Source organism: Aythya marila (genome assembly GCF_965140915.1).
Source record: "Aythya marila genome assembly, chromosome: 1".
NCBI classification, from domain to species: Eukaryota; Metazoa; Chordata; class Aves; order Anseriformes; family Anatidae; genus Aythya; species Aythya marila.
The window spans coordinates 194,756,401-194,777,308 of record NC_139042.1 but is presented as its reverse complement, the minus strand read 5'-3'; the positions used below and the strand labels follow the sequence as shown (position 1 = coordinate 194,777,308).

At 43.9% G+C, this 20,908-nt stretch overlaps 1 protein-coding gene across 1 annotated transcript in view; it reads right to left on the bottom strand.

Annotated features, from left to right (window-relative positions):
- Positions 1–109: 109 nt before the first annotated feature.
- RSBN1L (round spermatid basic protein 1 like) overlaps positions 110–20,908 on the bottom strand; it is a 49,977-nt gene continuing 29,178 nt past the window's right edge. The window contains exons 4-8 of the mRNA XM_082757886.1: positions 12,729–12,866; positions 12,402–12,544; positions 8,929–9,096; positions 2,618–2,726; positions 110–2,534 (exon numbers count right to left, since the gene is read on the bottom strand). Coding sequence (XP_082614012.1) covers positions 1,878–2,534; positions 2,618–2,726; positions 8,929–9,096; positions 12,402–12,544; positions 12,729–12,866 — 1,215 coding nt within the window. The 3' untranslated portion in view covers positions 110–1,877. The remainder of the gene's footprint in view (positions 2,535–2,617; positions 2,727–8,928; positions 9,097–12,401; positions 12,545–12,728; positions 12,867–20,908) is intronic.

Here is a 20,908-nt window from a genome sequence, read left to right as displayed (position 1 = left end):
TGGCAGTAACCTCTTCACCAGCATTACTGACAATAGCAGTAGGATTTAGCCACATTCAAGAGATTTGTTTCTATTGCTTCTCTAATACATAATTATGGCTATGTAGGAGTCATGTTTAGCAATTCAAAAGTTGATTTAATTAATAATTCCTCAACAGACCTATCTTCCATTTAAACACAACAGGGCACGCATCAGTTCAATGGCTGATTTTAGGCAGAAGTACAAAGTAACAATCTGAATTTTTAACAACCTAGGAACAAGAAACATTTGCAACAAAAAGGGCCTCGAAGTTGAACTAGACATCACCTGGGGAAAAAAATCACATTGTTCTATTGCTACAATGGAAGCCAGAGTGATCACCAAGTGTATCAAATATTGACAATTAGGATGTAAGGATGTACAACTTTGAGAAAGGTGTAGGGAAAAAATCCCCCCCCAAAATGGAGACAGAGGGCTTTAGAAACACCAGGCTTATGCTTTTAAGTTTAAATACTATGTTGAAGGACAGGCTGCAGGGCAGTTTGCTGCTGTTTGTAGCTACCTGAAAAAGAAATATCGTTCAGATGTCTTTGAACTATACAGTAATATGTTACACACAATTAAATAAGTTAAATTACAGAGTGTTTGCCATTACCACATCAGATGCTAGCTAGCCTTGAAATCCTCTTCCCTCAGAATACGGCCTAGGAGAACTGTGGAGGTCCACAGGAACAGAGAGAGGTGAACACTTAACTCCATCACCACTATCATTCCCTTGATGAAACAACTCTTCCTAACTGGGACTCACAAGGGATCTTCCTACCAGACCACTGCCTTGCACTATCAGCACACGGAGCAGTTTGAATCCAAATTTGCCTCCGTGAATTTCAGGTCACTGCTCGAGTTGAGGCTGTTGTAACCATCTAAAAACATTCTTTGACCTAATTTAGTCAGGTAACTCACCAGCAGGTAGAAACTGCTAGACTTGTTTTTTTAAAAATGTGAAATGGAACTTCCTTAATCATGGCTTGTGCAGGGGGAGGAGGTAAGCATGAAAAGGAGTTTGCCACCTCACCCCAGCTCAGAGAGATGCCAGCAGTTGCAGGCAGCACTCCTGGAACCCCCGGTACCCAACCGTACTCCCCAACATGTGGGAAGGCTGCGGGTAGCACTTGCCTCTGTTCCACATTAGCATCTGGTGACAGTAGTCTGGGGAGTGCCTTCAATGGTCAGCTGTAAGAAACCCTGTAAAGGGAGGACTGATTCTGCATCCTGACTAATCTTGGTTTACAAAGAATGCCTCAACTCTACCTCTGGCTGCTACAGCTCCTCACACCACAACAGGGTAAGGGCATCCTATGCTTCAGTGCAGGTAGAAGCAAAACCATTTAGAGAGGCAGTTTAACTGAATTATTTTTTGCAGATCCAAAAATAAAACCAATCTGTTATTATGAACCTTTATTAAGCGGCTCACATTTCAGTATAAATCACACTAAAAAGATCTTTAAAAAAGATATTTACACTACAGTGCTGACACATTTAAAATGAAAAAATTGGTATAAATAAGCTCTATGGAAAAGCCTGGAATTGTCAAAAACAACTCTGGCTCATCTTACAAAAAATATATATGTTAAATGTCAGCTCTACTCTAAAACCTACAACTCAAAATTATTTAAAGACTTCTTTATGTTAAACCTGCAGTGTTTACAGTGCATCTGGCCCTAAGTGCTTTGATACTTCACAGTTATGGACAGGCACTGAGGAATGTTACAAAGCTACATAACTATTTTCTGTAACAGATGCGAAGGCAAGTCACAAACTTGCCCCACAGAATTTATGAATCTTTACATTATTACATCATTAAGTTTAAAAAGGAATTTAAAACAATATATACAAATTTAGCACAAAAAATCATCTTCTCTTTGTCCGTGCAGTTTTGGATATGATGAACTATGCTGTCTCGTATCATCCGGGTGTATGTGGCTTCCAGGGCATAACTTGCCTTGTAAGTCCTTGTTGGCAGGCTCAAATTTGGAATCCATTTCAAACTTAAACGTCGCCAATTCAATCCGATCCAATCCAGTCTGCACAGCCTGGCCCCTGATGTCATTAGGTGCCACCGTCTTTTCAACAAGATCGACATTCATGGATTCTTCTTTTATTCGGTGAGATGCAATAGGTTCGTGTTTTATCGGCATAAATTCCTGCTGCAGACACTTGGTCTGCAGAGCATCTGAGAGTTTGGTGTCTTCGGAGGTATTTTTGCTGATCATACAAATTCTGCTGTCAGTCTGAAGTCCGATAACCGAAGACTTGGGGTCTGCAGAGGTCCCTGCTTCAAGAGTACTTGAATTTTGAGAGAGTTCTTCCTCCGAATGGTACAGCTTGAGCCGGATGTGCCAAGCCAAACTGCACACAGCCGAAACTGTTTTGAACTGGTGCACAACATTCCTTGGGATAAAATAAATGTCATTGTCAAATAACTGAATTCTGGCATATCGAATGCCTTCCCTTCGCAGCTGATTAAGTTTTGCGTCATCAACCCACTGGACACACTGGAGGAAAAAGGAAAAAAGGATGAAAACTTTGTTTTATAACTTACAAAGGAGACCCACTTAGCTGTTCACAGCATGCTTACCTGTGAGAGCGGAGGCTCATGCAAGTCTAATTGCATTCGCTGAACTACCTCTAAGAAGTCCTCAGCATGAAAACAAATTACATCTTTGGTTATACGAGGCTGCTCAGACCTACATAAAAGTAAGAGTTGCACAGTCAGAGGCTGAAACTAACATGCTTGCAGATTTTCTTTATTCCCTGTAGCAGGGATAAAGCAAATGAACTAAAAATAAACTCAGCAATTCTACCATAACATATACTTTGGAGAAGAAAGGCTGACTAAAATAGCTAGTTCTCAATCACGAGCTTGTTATACTGATTAAATAAGTTAACAACAATTTCACGTTTATATTTCATTTTTTAAAGAAGTGGCAGTAAACGGAGCCACGAACAGTCAGAGCTCAATACTCTGAGCTGACCTCAGCCTGCCTTGCTGCTGACAGATGCTGGACTTACTATCAGCACTCATCAATGGGGAATACACATCTGCTGCCTCCAAGGACACCATCATACTTGTCAGAGTGCTGCTAACATGGCTTAGTATCTTAGTCTCAGACATAATAGAGCCGATTCTACATTAATCTGCCATGATGTTAATAAGCAGCAAAGGCTGGGCTGGCTTCTGCCACAATATCTCCTAAAAAACAACACTAGTACTTGTGTTCACCAGAGAGCTTAAAAGAACAAAACCTAAACTATGGTTTGTCTCAGTATTCAAACTGAGATAGGAATTCACTTGTTGTTCCACAATATCCCCCTGAAATATTCACCATTTTTATCAGAGTGTTTCTAGAGGAATTATCCTGAATCAGTCAGTTAACAAAATGCAAAGGTAGCCAAAACCCCTACCACCTTCTGATCTAAATGCCATACTCCGTTCTTCCACAGGCACACAGAAGATGAAGCTTTGCATGTGTTTGAGGGATGGGGGGGGGTTATTTTGTTGGTTTGTTTCCATTTAAAAATCCACGGATAAGACTCCATTTACACAGGACAAAGCTCGTGTTGGAGTTTATAGGTGCATGCTGAAAAGCCAAGTGTTTCTGCAAGGACGGCTTAGCAGCCAGTAAGAGCCTGGGTTACAGCTTTCTCCCTTCCTCCTCCCCAGGGAGGACAGGCACACCAGGACCTGTGTGGCTGCTGCGCAGGGACACGCAGGGGCTGTGCCAACATCCCCAGTGACAACATCCCCAGAGAGCTGGGCACCCTCCTGCCTCCCCATGGGCACCCAGGACAAGCCCCAAGCGTGGATTCACCCAGTAAAGCAAAACCCTTTGGTACGTGTCAGAGTATTTCACGGATATTGGAGCAGTCTTCTCAAAACACACAAGGATCACCACACTCTGTACACACGGTACTATTTATGTCCTAGGAAGCAGGCACTGATGTACGGTTTATGGGGCTTTTTAAACTGAGGAGACATGTTTGTTTAATTTAGGCCTTGACCTCAAAGCAAAAAATAGCTAGCTTGAGGCTATTTTCATGAGAAAAAAAAAAGCCTGGAAGTATGCTAGGGATATCTTTCAAATTGTGTATTTTATTTTCAGTTTTGCAAAGATGAAAGCGTTTCTCTCCATTTGGTTCTAAGTACTCCTGAGCAAGTTTTAAGTATTGAAGGCAAAAACCTTAAAGAACCATCTCTCATCAATGACATCAAAATATTAGCTGCATTAACCTCCTTTTTACAATGCAGCTATATACAGTTATGTTTCGTAGTAAATGTTTTTAAAAGATGATTTACGTTAGGCAAGAATATGTACCTATGTCTGGAGTCAGCATCACTTGAAAATGAGGTGAAGAACCAACACTGATGTATGTACAAAGAGCATTCACATGCTAAAAGACTTCAACCCAAAGCAAAGCTTTCACTGCTTCATTTACACCATGTTCTACACTGTATCCTCTATAATGCAAAATCAACGATTTTTGTTTAAACACTACTTTCCTCAGTCTCTGTATACACGTGCAATTTAATGCATTACTGAAATCCTGCCACAAAACATGGCAATTTCCTCTGTTTACAAAAGGGATGCCAGGAAATTTTTAATTCTAAAATTGGAGATTTGTTATTTAGCACAGCAACTTGGAGATTGCATTTTGTACAATCTAAATCAAGTGAAATCATAGCAAAATAATTCATTTAGATGTCCAAAAAGACATTTAATCCAAACTATAAAGTGACCTAGGAAAAAAGTGACCTCGGAAAAACCCATTTAACTCCCTACTAGAGCACTGACAGAACTATTTATGGCAAGAACCTTTTTTCTTTAACCTCATTCTTCAAAACTGCTAGACTTTGTGCTCTAACTTTTCAAAACAGATTCAAGATTACTGACCTCCAGTGCTACATCAGAAATATTCATGGTAAGGTCTGGCAACATTAAACAAGTTCATATGAGCTTAGACAGAAGCACTAACAGCTCCCTAGTCTAGAACACAGACTCAGAAGCTGCCTGCTGAAGCCCACCCAGTTCCAACCCCCTGCTATGGGCAGGGACACCTCCCACCAGCCCAGGTTGCCCAAAGCCCCATCCAGCCTGGCCATGGACACCTCCAGGGATGGGGCAGCCACAGCTTCTCTGGGCAGCCTGGCCCAGTGCCTCACCACCCTCACAGCGAAGAACTTCTTTATATCTCATCTAAATCTCCCCCTTTTTTAGTTTAAAGCCATTCCCCCTTGTCCTATCCCTACACCCTGACAAAGAGTCCCTCCCCAACTTTCCTGTAGCCCCCCCTTTATGGAAGGAAGAGTGGAAGGCCCTTCTCCAGGCTGATCAACCCCAACTCCCTCAGCCTGCCTTCATAGGAGAGGTGCTCCAACCCCTTCATCATCCTCACAGCCCTCCTCTGGACCATCTCTAACAAGTCCGTGTCTTATGCTGGGGCCCCAGAACTGAACACAGGCTGCAGGTGGGGTCTCATGAGGACAGAGCAGAGGGGCACAATCACCTCCCTCACCCTGCTGGCCACACTGCTGTTGACGCAGCCCAGGACACGGTTGGCTTTCTGAGCTGCAAGCACACGTTGCCAGCTCATGTTGAGCTTCTCATCCACCAATACCCCCAGGGCCTTCTCCTCAGAGCTGCTCTGTCTACTCATCACTCAGACTTTCAGTTCCCACAACTGCAAACCTGACAGGCATTTGCTAAGTTCTAAAGCACGCCTGGTGTCACACATGAGAACACCGCTAAGTAATCGGCACAATGACAACACCAGCATTTGTCAGACTTGAAGGACGAGTAGAGTCCTTAAAACGTCTGCTAGTAAGAGCCACAGCTCTTCTACAATTTATGATCTTGTAAATTAAACAAGGCCATAATCCAATAATTCTAGAAATTCTCAAGTAAAGAGCTTGTCATATTTGGGAAAAGAGAAAATTAGTTCTTCCAAGTACTAACACTTCTGTTTGCAGTTACGTTCTCCATCCCCAAAAGCTTTTCCTTTGACAATTCTGTTCCTGTGTGCCCTAAAAGACGCATCATTCTACCTAATATTCACACCTAAATAAATCCCACTTTCAGTCATCAGCAGCTTCTGGATTGCACCATTTACCACTTTATGCTGATCAACTCCATTAACCCAAAAATTTGGTGTTGAACACCTGAATTACCCGGTCCTCAAAGAGCAACCGTGCTACTCCTTCCACAGTTACACAAGGAATAGCACAGCTTTCTACTTCAGTCCTTTAACTTTCTACTTTGGTCCTTTAAAAACCTCACATGGGCCAGAGATTTAATTGCCTCACCGTTCTCTTACTCCATGAGCAGTACTCATAGTTCCACGATCCCAATGAAGTTTGTTTTCTGAAAATCGACATCTTCCCCTGTGGTCCACCAACTATCTCACAACACAGCACTATCTTTTCATAAAGCTGATAGAGATATATTACGGGGTTTTTCCTTGATGAAACAGATCAAACAAACTGACAAAGGCAAATACAATTCCTCAAGATAAATTGTCCACATAAGCATTCCAGGCAGCTGCAGAAGCGTCCCTTAAACACTATCATGGAGGCTTTCTGCCCAAGTAGTCTACCCAAATTATGGATATGTATTACCCTTAATAGCACTCTGCGCCCAGCTCATAAAGCAAGGCATATTTCCTCTTCTTCAGTTTCCTCTGACCACAAAACCCCCAGAGTAAACTCATTTACAAAAGTAAACTATGAGAACGATTCACATCGCGAACACGGCCAGCACTTCTCAAAGGATTCAGCAGCTGTGGGAAGCAATTCCCTGACCTCCAAGTACTTTTCTACACGTATATTCCCTTATAAGCACCACAAAGCTATTTTTTTTTCCCCTCGAGCTCAATTCACTCTTACACTAACTAAATACAAACTGATCACACAGTTCAATGAGCTTTGTTTTCTCCTCATAGAAAATATGATTTTTATATATGGCATCTCATCATTAAAACAGGTGTTTTTCCTTTCCTTTTCCTAATCACCCCTAGAATACATTCAACAAAAGTTTAAATCTGTTGAACTATTCAAATGGATTAAAAATTGTCCTTAAGATCAGTTTAAGATTTCCATGCATGTTGCTTCCTTTAGTACATATCTCACAGCTTAAGAATTATGGTAAAGATGATAGAACACCTGAAAATAATTTCAGATATTAAGTAATGGTGTTACATTATCCTAAGCCTTGCTTAGTTCCCTTTAAGTACAAGGAAGTGCCTTTTCAAAACCATACAAATAGCGGGACAGGGGAAGAAGTTACCACGGAGGTCAAATCAAGATTGAAATATTTTCATTTTATGCTGCATTCAGCATTTTCCTCCCATACATATGTCAGTTCCACATTTTTCCTGCATTAAAAAATGCCTTTTCAGTCCTTATACTGAAGGGAAACGCTGATTGCTACTTCCCCTCCCCAAACTGAAGTACTTTCAAGTTTGTTGGATAATTTTGCCTTGTTTTAACTATCTTCAGATCACTTATCTATAGTGATTTTTTCTTCTAATTCCAGTAATTTTTCCGGTTTAAGTGTAGGTTGGATAGATTCTCTTTTCCACAAGTTCCAACCTATGAGAGAAGATGGCTTTAAATCTGAGAAGCATAAAAGGCAGGGAAACATTTTTAGAACGTAAATGAACATGTAATTATGTAATGATTTTGAGGGGAGGAGAATCTTGTTATGGAGAGATAGGGTGAGGATGGGAAGATCCCGCAGACATTTATTTACTGTTGAATTCTTACTAATTTCCATGGGCACTCAAGTTAAATTTTTTCTTGATAAAGCTTCGAGCATCTCCTTCTCTTCCCCCCATCCGATTTACACAGTATCCCAACTATAGTTCTACCACTCCTCAGTCTTAATTCACTCCAGCTTCTCACAATCAGAGCAAGCAGGAAGTTTAAGGCTCCAGCTATCATCAGCCTGATGAGGAAGTGAACAGAAAGATCTCAGAGCCCAAAATAAAACCACAGTCTTCAGAGCAATCCAGTTCTTCCCCGATGGCAATTATTGTATTTTCTATTGCAATGAATCCAATCACTGTAACACAAATTTGCATCATTTCATCCAGAGGGAATTCAAGTCCTTTAAATTCTAGACAGGAAGGTAAGAAGAGCAAAAGATGTTCTTTGTGTTTTACATATGTAAAAGTAACCTCCAAAACTAAAGGTTATTCTCCTAAAAAAAAAAAAAAAAAGGTCAGAAGTTCCTGAAAAACGACTCCGTTCTGAGCCAGGGAAGCCACATGACTAGGGTTTGGGGGTTGTTGTTTTTTTTTTTTTGACCACAATGTAAACAACTTCTAACGAGATAGATTCATTTCCTGAGTCACATATGGGAATTTCAGAGAGACACCAAGGAATATCACACAGCCTCCAGAAGGATCCTTCTTATGTGACCTACCATACATAAATCAGGGCTGTAGCAGCCACAACCTTGAAGCAGAAGCATAAAGATTCACAACAGACAACCCAAAAAATTGCCAAAAGGTTTGTCTGCACCTCCAATGCAGCAATCCCAGTCCATCTACATGTGCTGTTTACAGCAATACAGAGTGCAAAATGTTTTTACATCCAGTGGCAATTTAGTTACAGCAACTCAGTTATAGCTATTACGCTGTCATTGCAAGGCACCTTTCTAGCTTCAACCACACAGCAAAGCTGTAGCCCATCTGGCAGAGGGCAGACAAGCACACCTAGCACACACAGATAAAGGGGAAAAAAAGTCCAGTACCTACTAAGTCTTATCTAAGTCTTATTTAAGTATCTGTAACACTAGGTCAGCTTATTCAGTGCTTTGACTACTGATAATAAAGAGAAATTCAGGTAAATGTGTCTCAGAGGCCTAGCTGAGCAAGTCAAACACCACGTACCACTCTCCACAGTGCACAGCCTTCAACACTCCCACAGCAGCGGTGGTCTGGCGTTCAAAACCTTGTCCTATGTGATCTGCATGGGCGCGCGTCCGGTCTTCAAATAGCATTTCACGGGGTTCACTGGTTCGAGGTAGGTACTGCAAGTTTTTTATTTCATTGGTAGTTCTGTAGAAGAAAAAAAAAAAACAATACTAGTGACATGGAAATTTCCCTTAATTACTTCATTTCTACCCCAAGGCTGCGGGAACGTACAGTCAAATGCGACAGCAACACTTAAGACAAATAAAATATGCAATAAGCTAAGCAAAAAAAAAAAATCTGAATGCTGATGCAATATTAAAAAAATAGTCAAGCTCTAAGTGCACTGAAAGACCCTAATGACTGTCTCTCTCAGTTACATGCCCTAACAAAGGGTCCTGGAGCTTCACTGCCTGAGCCATGCTGTAAGCGCTCTGGTTCCAGCTCAGCTGACAATACAAGTAACAGTGATAGACACCTCAGCTGTCCCTCAAGTAGTTTGATTGTTCAGTTTTCACCAAACAGCTGGAAAACGTGCATGTGTTTTTAGTTTCATGTTGTAGAGCTGGGAACGAGAAGCAGAAATAGATCATCTCTCCAGGGCTTAACGAACGTGGATGACACAATGCAGGGGGAAGCAGAGCCACAAGAGCGTTTCCTGTCCAGCTCCAGCCCACACTGCGTGCTGCAACACATTTCCCAAGAAATGCTCTGCTTAAAACCACAGGACAGCCAAGGTTAGAAGGGACATCTGGAAAGCGTGCGGTCTGCCTTCCCCTGCTCCGCCAGTGGGTTGCTCACAACTGCGTCCAGCCACGTTCTGAGCATCTCCAAGGTCACAAACCACACAGGCTCCGGGCAGCCTGCTCCGGGGTTCAAGTGCCCACACTGTAAAGGTGGTTTTGTGTATGCTTGCTTTTGTTTCTTATTTTAAATAGAAAATCTTTTATTTCAGCTGATGTCCGTTGCCTCTTGTCATGCCACAGGGCACTGATGAAAATAGTCTGACTTATTTTCTTAAACAGCCCTCCGTCAGGTGCTCATACACATTGATGGGATCCCAACTGAGCTTCCCTTTCCCAAGGCTGCACCCCAGTTCTCCCAGCCACCCCCTTGCGTGTCACCAGACCTGCTCCAGTACGGCTGTGTCTTCAACTAGTGAGCCCCAAATTGGGCATGACATCCCAGACGTGGCTCAGCAGAGGGCAAGAATTGCCTCCATCCCTGCTGGCAGTGCTCTTCCTAACCCCGTCCAAAAGGCTGTTGCTCTGCTTCAAAGGCACGCTGACAGCTCACGGCCAACTTGGCATTCACAAGGACCCTCAACTCTTTTCCTGTCAGGCTGCTTTCCAGTTGGGCTCCAGCCTGCAGAGCACAGGGTTATTCCTCACAGCTGCAGGACTCTGCACTTCCCTGAGTTAACCTTGTGAGACTTCTGCTGGCCTGATGTTCTCCAGCCTGTCAAGGGCCCTCTGGCTTGGCAGCACAACCCTTTTGTGCATCAACTGCTCCTTCCAGCTTTTGTTGTCCACAAACTTGCTGAGGGTATTCTCTGTCCCATCATTAATTAATGAAGGTGTTGACACCTTTGGCCAATGCTCTTCAACACCTGGAGTGCTGCCCACCAGCTGGACCCTGTGCTGCTGATCACAATCCTTCGAGCACAGCAATTAAGCTGGTTCTCAGTTCACTTCATTGTCTATCCATCTGGTTTGTTCCTCATTAATTTGAATTTGAGAAATTTATGAAAAATAGGTGCCCAGTGTAGAAAGCCTTTCTAAAGTCAGGATTAACACCATTCCAGCACCCCCCTCATCCACTGAGCCAGTCATTTAGTTGTGTAATAGAACTGAGTCACAGATTCACAGAACACCCTGACGTTGAAGGGAGCCACAGAGATCTTCAAGTCCTGGCTCCACACAGGACCACCCAAAAATCAGACCCTGTGTCTGAGAGCGTTGTCCAAATGCTCCTTGAACTCCAGCAGCTCGGTGCTGTGCCCACTGCCCTGGGGAGCCTGTCCCAGTGCCTGACCACCCTCTGGGTGCAGACCCTTTCCCTAACCCCCAGCCTGACCCTCCCCTGTCCCAGCTCCATGCCGTTCCCTCGGGTCCTGTCGCTGTCCCCAGAGAGCAGAGCTCAGCGCCTGCCCCTCCGCTCCCCTCATGAGGAAGACCATCAGGTTGGTAATGCATGATTTCCTCTCTGTAAACCAAGGCTAGCTACTCCCAATACCTTTTTTGTCCCTTATGTTTCAAAATGGCATCCTTCCAAGGGTCAAGTTGATGTTGACCAGCACACACTTTCCCCAGATCCTGGCTTCTGCTTCTCACCCCTCTAAAGGATCAGTGATATTTGCTTTCTCCCAGTGCTCGGGAACCTTTGCCAACTGCCATGACCTTTCAAAGGTAATTGAGAGTCGCCTTGCAACGACACTGGCCAGCTCCCACAGCACCTCTAGGTGCATCCTGTCAAGCCCCAGGGCTTATGTCTTAATCTGTTCAGCTCTCCTCCCTTGAAGGCAAGCAGTCCTTGCTCCAGACCTTCCCACTGTCTCTAGGACCTGGGAGCCCTGAAGGCCAATCTGGCCAGTAAAGAGCAGGGCAAAGAAAGCTCCCAGAACCTTGGTCTTTTCTATGTCCTTTGTCTCTCAGACCTTTGCCCCATTCAGCAGACAGCCTAAGTTTTCCCTACAACTTCTTTTGCTGCCCATATACCTGTAGAAGTCCTTATTGCCCTTCACATCTTGCCAAATTCAACCCCAAATGGACTTCGGCTTGAAACTTCATCTCCTCCATGGTCGCTGTCTGTATACTCCTTCTAAGGCATTTGACCTTGCTTCCAGTTCTTGTCCCCTTCATTTTTATACTCGAATTTTAAGCAAGAGAGCTCCGAAGACATCACGTAGCTTTCAAGTTCTGCAGAGGCATCCTCACTCTTAAGCTAGTACTTATACCAGTAACACAGCGAAGTGTGAAGATGGCATTTAATGTTGCACGTGTCACCCTCCTGATGAGAGAGAAGCTCTTGTCCCTTGAGATCCTTAAAAATTCTGATCACGTTTAAGAGCAGGGGTGTTAATACCCATCTCCTAGCATACATCAGCAGTTCGCCTACTTACATTTCTCTGCACTTTTCACCTCGCTACATCAGAAGTTTGTTGCATGGACGAAGTGAGGAACATTTAGACTGCTCTGTAACCTTAAGTTCTTAAGTTACAGAGAGAACGAGCACCTTACTTGTCCAGACAGCAAACAATTAAAAAGCAAAACAAAAACATCACCACCAATAACAAAAACAACTCTCACAAAGCAAAGCAACGTAAAAGTATGTATTTTAAGAAGACTTACAGAAGTTTAGGATAAGATAAAATATTAACCAGCAAAAGGTTTGGAATAAAGTGAATTTGCAAACCAACCAAACACTCATCAAGCAAAAATATTTCAACGTACCTCTTCCTTTTGAAAGGTGACTTTGGCATGTCAGCCACAGGGATCATCTGTTCTCCCGGACGTACCCACATAATGGGACCATCATCACTGTCTTTACGACTCTCTAACTTTAAGCTAGAAAGCGTTCCCCATGGCAGTGTACACTAATGGGAAATACAAGGCACAGTTTTTAAGTGAGTTACCTTTTTTTTTTTTTTTAAAGCAGCCTCTGTCACAATGCAAACATTTATTAAGCAACTCAGTTATCTAAGTGAATATCTCACTTTATTACAAGAGTACTAGAGAGCGTTGTCCCCCTTCTCCCACCCTATTCCCTTCTGTCCTTACTTTTAAGAAGGGTGATTCTTCCAACATATCAAGGAATTCAGGAAAGTAATCCCCCACTTCCTCATCAACTGCTCCAACCAGGCTGATCTGTCTCATTGGGCCAGCTCTATACGTACCATGAGAGTATGTTCTTTTTACCTACAAGTAGAATATGACAGTAAAAGTTACATCAAGGTCACTACCACCCAGTCTGCATTCAATAAATACCTTTAATCTCTGTGCTTACGTTTTCTGATTGATATCAAGTCCTACACAGTCCTCATTGTACTCAAGATTATTGAGCTCAGTTACTATGAAGTCATCACCAAAGACAGAAGTTCTCATTAAAGATGCATGACAACTATCTTCTATATTTTAAAGTCTGAAAGTAAGACGGAGTAAATATTGTCTTTCAAGAAAATAATATTCCAGAAGTAGCAACTGTGAAAGACTGTTCAAGTATGTTCTACTCACTGATAAATCATCATTCTTACCTGCATTACCTATCTACCTGATCTGCACATTTAACTCACGTCCAAGTTTTCACTTTTTCCTCTAAGACTTCCGCAGCACCCTGATTTGCAACTAATTAAACAATTCTGCTCATCACCCTCTCCAGTACGGCCACTGTGTGAGCCCATTAACTGCAACCGATTATCACGGTGAAGACAATGCCCAAGTAGAGTTGGTACAGGAAGAGAAAGAAGGACAACTAATCCTTCATTTTCCTGTCTTCTGCTCTCCTCCCACTTGAAGGGCTGTAACATTCAACACCTGTTTAACAAAAATCTCATTTCAACCTTGAATAGGAAAAGTACTGTATTTAAAATAAACAAAGCAACAGAACTTAAACTGATCTGTCTTAAGTGATCAGGACCACTCTCTCTTAAGCATCTGATTCCCTATTTAACAGGCTGAACACAGCAGCATTATCAAACGAAATATGATCAGAACAGAGGGGAGAGCAGATGGATTACGGCACGAACCAACAAGGCATTTCCCTTGCACTGCATCTCTAGGCATTCTGCACACAAAGCAAGAAGAAAAAGATGCAGGGAAAACAGGTAATGAAGTACAACAGAACTCTGGTCCTCAGCCAAAAGACTGTTCACGTTTCCAGAGCTCTGTTAACTATGACAATGAGGAAGGTAATTCACAGCAGTTCCAGAAAAGACAAAACCATACAATATGGATCAACATCGTGCCCTTCTTAGAAGCTACAAGGATGTATCAAGCTGCCTTCCAGAAACTGAGAACCAAACCCTCTCCTTCAGATCCCCCTGTCACACATGCCCATGCCATGGAGGAGGAACTAAAAGGAGGCCTGTAGTGGGTTTACGTGGCAAGGTTTTGGTAGCAGGGGGTGGCATAGGGGTGGCTTCTGTGAGAAGGATCTAGAAGCTGCCCTGTGTTTGGTAAGGGTCAAACTGCTGACCAGAGCTGAGCCAGTAAGTGATGTTTTAAGCCTCTGTGAGAGCACATTTAACACAGGGGGAAAAAAAAATAAATACTGCACCACAGAGAAGCTGGGAGAGTGAGAGGAGTGAGGAACAGCCTTGCAGACACCAAGGTGAGTGCAGCAGGAGGGCAGGAGGTGCTCCAGGCAGGCAGCAGCAGTTCCCCTGCGGCCTGTGCAGAGGCCCCTGGTGGAGCAGGCTGTCCCCCTGCAGCCCATGGGTCCCACATGGAGCAGATCTCCACGCTGCAGCCCCCCCAGGGGTGGAGGAGCCCCCGGTGGAGCAGGTGGATGTGGCCTGGAGGAGGCTGCGGCCCATGGAGAGCCCCCACAGGAGCAGGCCCCGGGCCGGAGCTGCAGCTCGTGGAGAGGAGCCCACGCAGGAGTAGGGGTCTGGGGGGAGCTGCCACCCACCCATGGGGGACCCGTGCTGGAGCAGTTTGCTCCTGGGGGATGGACCCCGTGGTACAGAGCCGTATCTGGAGTTCTTGAAGAGCTGCTGCCTGTGGGCAGCCCACACAGGATCAGTTCGTCAAGGACTGCATCCCGTGGGAGGGACCCCGTGGCACAGGGGACGAGAGTGACCGAGAAGCAGCACTACAGACTGACCACAACCCCCATTTCCCCATTCCCCTGCACTGCTTTGGGGGGAGGAGGTGGAAGAGGATGGATAGGGGATAGGTGCTTTTGGTTTCTTTCCTTTGTTTCACTTCTCTAGCTTGTTAGTAGGATTTATTGCCTGTTATTATCTCCCTATGCCAAGTCTGTTTTGCCCGTCACGATAATTACTGTGCGATCTCCCTGTCCTTATCTAAACCCTTGAGCCCTCTGCATTGTATTTTCTCCCCGTTCCTCTTTGAGGAGGGGGAGTGAGAAAGCGGCTGTGGTGGAGCTCGGCTGCCCACCCCCAATAAAACCACCACAAGGCCTTCACAGGATATCTGAGCTGATTAACGGCAAGCCAGAGCCACGCTGAAAAAAAAGCAGTACTGCTAGAAAGCAGCACTCCCCTACCCCCCAAATCCATAGTCATACATTCCTGCAGCTCTTTTGCGCTGACACCTATTGATTTGGTGGCAAGTCCTCAGCAAACACCCAGTTCTGCTGAATTCCCACCAGCTCAGCCCGCAGGGGTGTCTGCTCCTGCACCAAGTGGCAGGGGCTCACAGGACTGAGGCAATGGGATAAGAAACGGACAGCCCTTTCCTTAGTGGCTTACTGCACATCAATTCCACAGTAGCCAGAAAAACACCTTCTAAAGGTGCAGCTAGCCACAGATTTGTCAGTTTACTGACAAACCAAAGATGTAAATGGGTTGTTCTCCTCCTAGCATAAGTAGCTGAGCGTGCTTAGCATTCCACCACTCCTGGCCAGGACGTGAAGCTGCCATGTACACCTACATGCCTTAACTTTTTCCTTAGGAAAGAAATGTAAGAGCGAGACCATGAAAATGAACGCCTAGCTGGAAAGAACAAGAGGCAGCCTGGCAGAGGAGGCAGCTGGTGGCAGTGAGCATCATCTTCTGCAGCAGCCATCTCCAACTGCTCACCCTCTTCCACTGCGTTTTCCTGCAGCAGCAGACGTGGTTGGTCTCTGCTTCAGAGCTGCCAGCAAGCACAAGATGACTTCCAGCTGCCCTTGAGAAATTGCTCTCCCATCTCTCCCATGGGCTGGGCACAAATAGAATAGCTCAGCTGGAAAGGACCATTTAAAGATCATCCAGTCCATGGCAGCATTACAGCATCCCAACTCTAGACTCGTGCCATTGCAGCCCATGCCCTTAAATGGCACATGTGATTAAGGTAAAGCATTAGAAAAACATATAAAAAGAGGTGAGGTCACTAGTAGAAAGGAGAACTCACTAACAAAATAATTATTTTTTTCTCCACAATTAGACTGCTACTAAGTAATAGTGTGAAAAAGAAAAAAAAAAAAGACTTCTACTCATGTTTAAGCAATAACAAAAGTAAAATGAAACCTCTTAAAGTAAGGATAATCTACATCTAAGCATAGCAGCATAAGATATAAAATAGCATAGAAGATAGCAGCAATGTTTTCTTACTCTTACCCCTACCAGCACCATCTTTTTGCTGATTTGTTCATAGGAAGAGGAAGATTACCCTATGTAATTCTAAACTCTCCAAAACAATGCTGATACACTAAAAGCAGAATAATACATCAAGTTCCATACATTAAGTTGTACACCAACCACAGAATCTGATTTACCAATTCTAATGTCACTAGAACAGGGTAAACACTGACATGTATGTTACAAGTTTGCTCAAACAGTTGGATCGATCTAAATCCAGAATAAAAGAAGTGATCACTGACATGTAGCTTTTCTATCATATGGTCAACATGAGTGGAATCACACACTCAGGAGAACCAATTAAAAATAACAAAAACATTAAATAACCATAGAAATAAGCTGAGACGTAAGAATAGCGGGTTTTCATTTCAACCCAAGTGCACAAGCAATGCACTTACAAATTTGCACCTTAGAGCAAGGAACAATCCAGCTTCGTGTTCGCTGTTATTGCACTTATTCTGCTAACTCAGCAGCAATAGCCAGGGATGCCCAGGACTCAATGCAGTGTTTCTTACTTGGTACACTTGGAAAAAGGTGCCCAAAAGGCTTTCTGTTTTGCTTGCTACCTCTTTTCAAATCCTTGAAAGCTTACATCTGTTTCAGTTCCATCATTTGTTGAAAATAATACTCAGAATTACTCAGCTTAAGAATACTTATAAATCTGCTTGCTCTTAAAGCTTATGTATTCCTTAAGGGTCTTTTAGTCAGTTTGGGGGATCAGATTAAAACACCTTGACAGTTTTATGGTTTTTCAAAGGTGATTCATTATCACCAAAGCTTGAATTTCAAACATACCATTTCCTAAACAGAATTTTTAGGAGATGCATCTCAAGGCTTTTTATTGCAAGAGCAGTTCTACCAGAGCCCTTCTACCACTTACTATCGCTTCACATACTTCACATTGCAGCTGAAATCCTCAAATAACACAGGATGGATAAGCCAACTACTTAAAAGCAAGATGACCTATTGTTATGTACTCCACTGACACACAAACAGTGAAGCAGTTGATAAAGAATCCCAAAAATGAATTAATGAATTAATAGCATCAATGAGAAACCTTCATGGAAAACAACCTTGCAAAGCAAAGTAGCAATTACACTCTTGTAACTTTGGAAGGCCTGTGGCAAGGCTCAGTCTCAGATTCTCTCCAAGCTGCCAGTACAAAGCTCTAGGGCTCTGTTTAATTTGTTTGTGTTTTTTCTTTTTTTCCCGTCAGTACAGAATATCCCAATCTGAAAGAGTAACACGTGACTAGCCAACATATATCAATGACAAAGCCATCAGAAAAGTTACCTTTGAGTACTGCTTTAAGTGTAGAACAAACAAGCATGTGTGCAGATTAAGTCATTCCATATGAACTGATGCTGTTCGACGCTACTAAATAAGGGAAAACATTTTTGCTTTGAATACAGGCTGCCATCGACCATCAAAAAAGTCTTTGTTTTTTTCAAGCAATCTCTATGGTGCAACATATATGCTTTAACAAGCTAAAAGTCAGTATTTTCATCGTCCAAAAGAAGAAAAAAAGATGTACTTTGGAAACTTGTGTAGCAGCAAACAGGTACTATCAACCTCTACAACTTCATTAACTAACCAGACATCCAAAGAGCTTTCGACTAAAAGCAAAATTTAAATTGAAAGCTACTGAAACAACTTGAGACATGCTCCAACATAAAAGATTCCTGTGATCGCAGAATACATGAAAATAACACAATGTGAAGATGAGTCTTTAAGGATAAGAAAATGAAATAGTATCCTACTAGTTCAGATTTCTGTTAGAGAGAAGTGTTTTCAGCAAGTCCCCTCAAAGATTAGAGGAGCCAAGGTATTTTCAAGCAAATAGGATTCCAGAAATCAGAGAGTGAACAGCAAAAATATCTCCCCAAAAATAAACTTGCAAGAGCTAAACATGGAGGACAGCAAAGGGAAGATAATACTACAATTGCTTGAAGGAGACCTGGAATGGGGAAAAGAAAAATAAAAGTTCAAGATGTTCAGAACTGTCAGGAAAAAAGGAGAGCCACTGATCTGGAGACTACACAATCATGAACCATCAGAATCATGCCCCTTACATACTTTCCTTTAAAATACTTACACTGTTCTCTGCACTACCTGAATATCCAGTGTCTAACCACAGTTAACGTAGGCAACATGGAATAAAGGACTTCAGAAAAGGGTGGACAAGGAGAACTCAAGTTACTTCCCTGAAGCAGCAAAGTGCCTGCTGTCATGGAACAGGCTGACAGCATAGTCCTGCACTCACCCTTGAGCTACCTCTGGCTCTGTATACTAATATAATTTGCTGACTTAGCAATAAACTCAATCACTCAGGAGTTGGCTAATTTTTCTGCTGCCTTAACAAGACAAATTGGCTCACTGTGAGGTCCGAGAAGCACCCCAGCTTGGCACAAGAGCACACAAGTGGAAGCAGAAAGCAAGGACGTTCTCCTTCAGCAGCAGGTGCTAGATGGACTCTGATGATTCGTAACCGCACACTGGGGAGCGTAAAACATGGGCTACTTCCCCCGAATCAAGCAGGCTTCGCAATGAGGATCCTTGCTTACCCTTGAGTACCAAGGCAGTTCACTAAAAGAGAAGCAAAACTGTAATAAATCAGTGAGAACCTGAAACGCATTCTCCAAATCTGTAAGAGGATAAACATGACACCTTGAAGAAACAGGTGGAAAGGAAAGCAAGACAAAAACTACAGACCACGTAGCCCAGATTCAGTTTCCACAGTGTAAGAGAAGAACATTAGCACATCGGCTAAGTGGCCAGAAAACAGGATGAAAGATGAGCATGTAATAAATACGGACATGTCAAAGAACAATCAAGCCAAACAAACCTTTCTTCCCACAACAGGACAGGCTCTCTTCAAAGACAGAAACATGGTCTAGTAACAGCTAACAGTGGACAGCTTGGACAGCTTTCCCTTTTCTGTATTCAAATAAGTACCAACATGAGAGGCCCTGTGCTGTGGTATTCAGGAAGGATCCCTCCTCTGAACACAACTGTGGTTTCACCCAGCAGGCAGCTCAGTGCCACACAGCTCCTCACTCATCCCCTGCCTAGGGTAGGTGGACAGGGGAGAGAATCAGAAGGAGATAAAACTCATGATATGAGATAAAGACAGTTTAATAGGGTAGAAATGGAAGGAATGATGGCAACAGTAACAGTAAAGGAATGAACAAGGCAAGTGATGCACAATGCAATGTTAGCTCCATCTGTTATAACAGTCCTTCATGGCAGGAGAGATGGTGTTTGGTACAGGATTGTCACACGCTGAAGCCAGGTTCCATCAAAATCCATTCTTTCTTTAACCTGTGATCCTTACTGTAATCCCACTGATGTGGCATATAACAGCCATAGCAGCGATGACATGCATAACTGCACAGCAATTAACATCGTACAAATCAAATCATTTGCTGCTCCTGCCCAACATCAAATCCCCCCAAGGCACACATCTGCCTTCCCCATTCTTGCACTTTATCCACCAAGCGCACCCAGATCCCTGAGCGAAAGCAAGCCCACAGATGGGTCTGCTTTAGCCCAAGGCAGGAGTAGCCCAGACTGCCTTCCCCAGCACACCCTTTATGTGCACTGCAGGGACTTGCACATACTTCTACAGTATGTAACAGGCTTGATTGTGCATGGCCAGTTCAATTGGCAGATCCCCTAATGCTGACTAGTGTGCATCCCTGTGTTTGAGTGCCCCAGCACCCATCACCTTCAGTGTAGTCTTCAACAACCCCTCGTATCATTCGATTTTCCCAGAGGCTGGTTTGTGCCAGGGGATGTGATACACCCACTCAGTGCCGTGCTTCTTGGCCCAGGTGGCTGTGAGATTGTTCTGGACACAAGTCCCACTGTCTGACTCAATTATTTCTGGGGTGCCACATTGCTCCAAGACTTGTTTTTCAAGGCCCAGGGTGGTGGCATGGGGCATGGGTCCATTTCGTTTCCAGCCAGCGGTTGTTTCTACCATCCTGAATATATGGTGCTAGCTGTGGTGGGTTTTGGGGCTGTGATATAACCCACCTGCCAGGCCTCCCATATCGATATTCCAGCCACCATCCTTCACACCACAGGCTTTAGCTGCTCAGCTCACGTCATCGCAGCGCATTTCACAATCATGGATCACCTGTGCAATGGCATCCGTGGTCAGGTCCACCTGACCACGAGCCCATCTGTATGTTCCATCTCTGCCTTGCCTTGATGGCCCGAGGTGTCACAGGCCCACTGAGCTGTAAACAACTCACCTGCATGTTGTCAGTCCACATCCACCTCAGCCACTTCAATCTTAGCAGCCTGATCCACCTGCTGGCTGTTTTTTGCGGGCAGCCCAACTCTTGGGCACATGAGCATCTACATGGTGTACATTTACAGCCAGGTTCCCCACCCGGGCAGCAATATCTTTCCACAATGCAGCAGCCCAGATGGGTTTGCCCCTGCACTGCCAGTTTTTCTGCTGCCATTGCCACAACCACCCCCACAGGGCATTTGCCACCACCCACGTGTCAGTGGAGAGATGGAGCACTGCCCACTCGTGCCCTTCAGCAGTACCCAAAGCCAGCTGGCTGGCTCTCCCTTCTGTAAATTGGCTCCATTCACCTTCTTCAGCAGTCTGTGACATGTCCTGTAGGTCTCCATACAGCA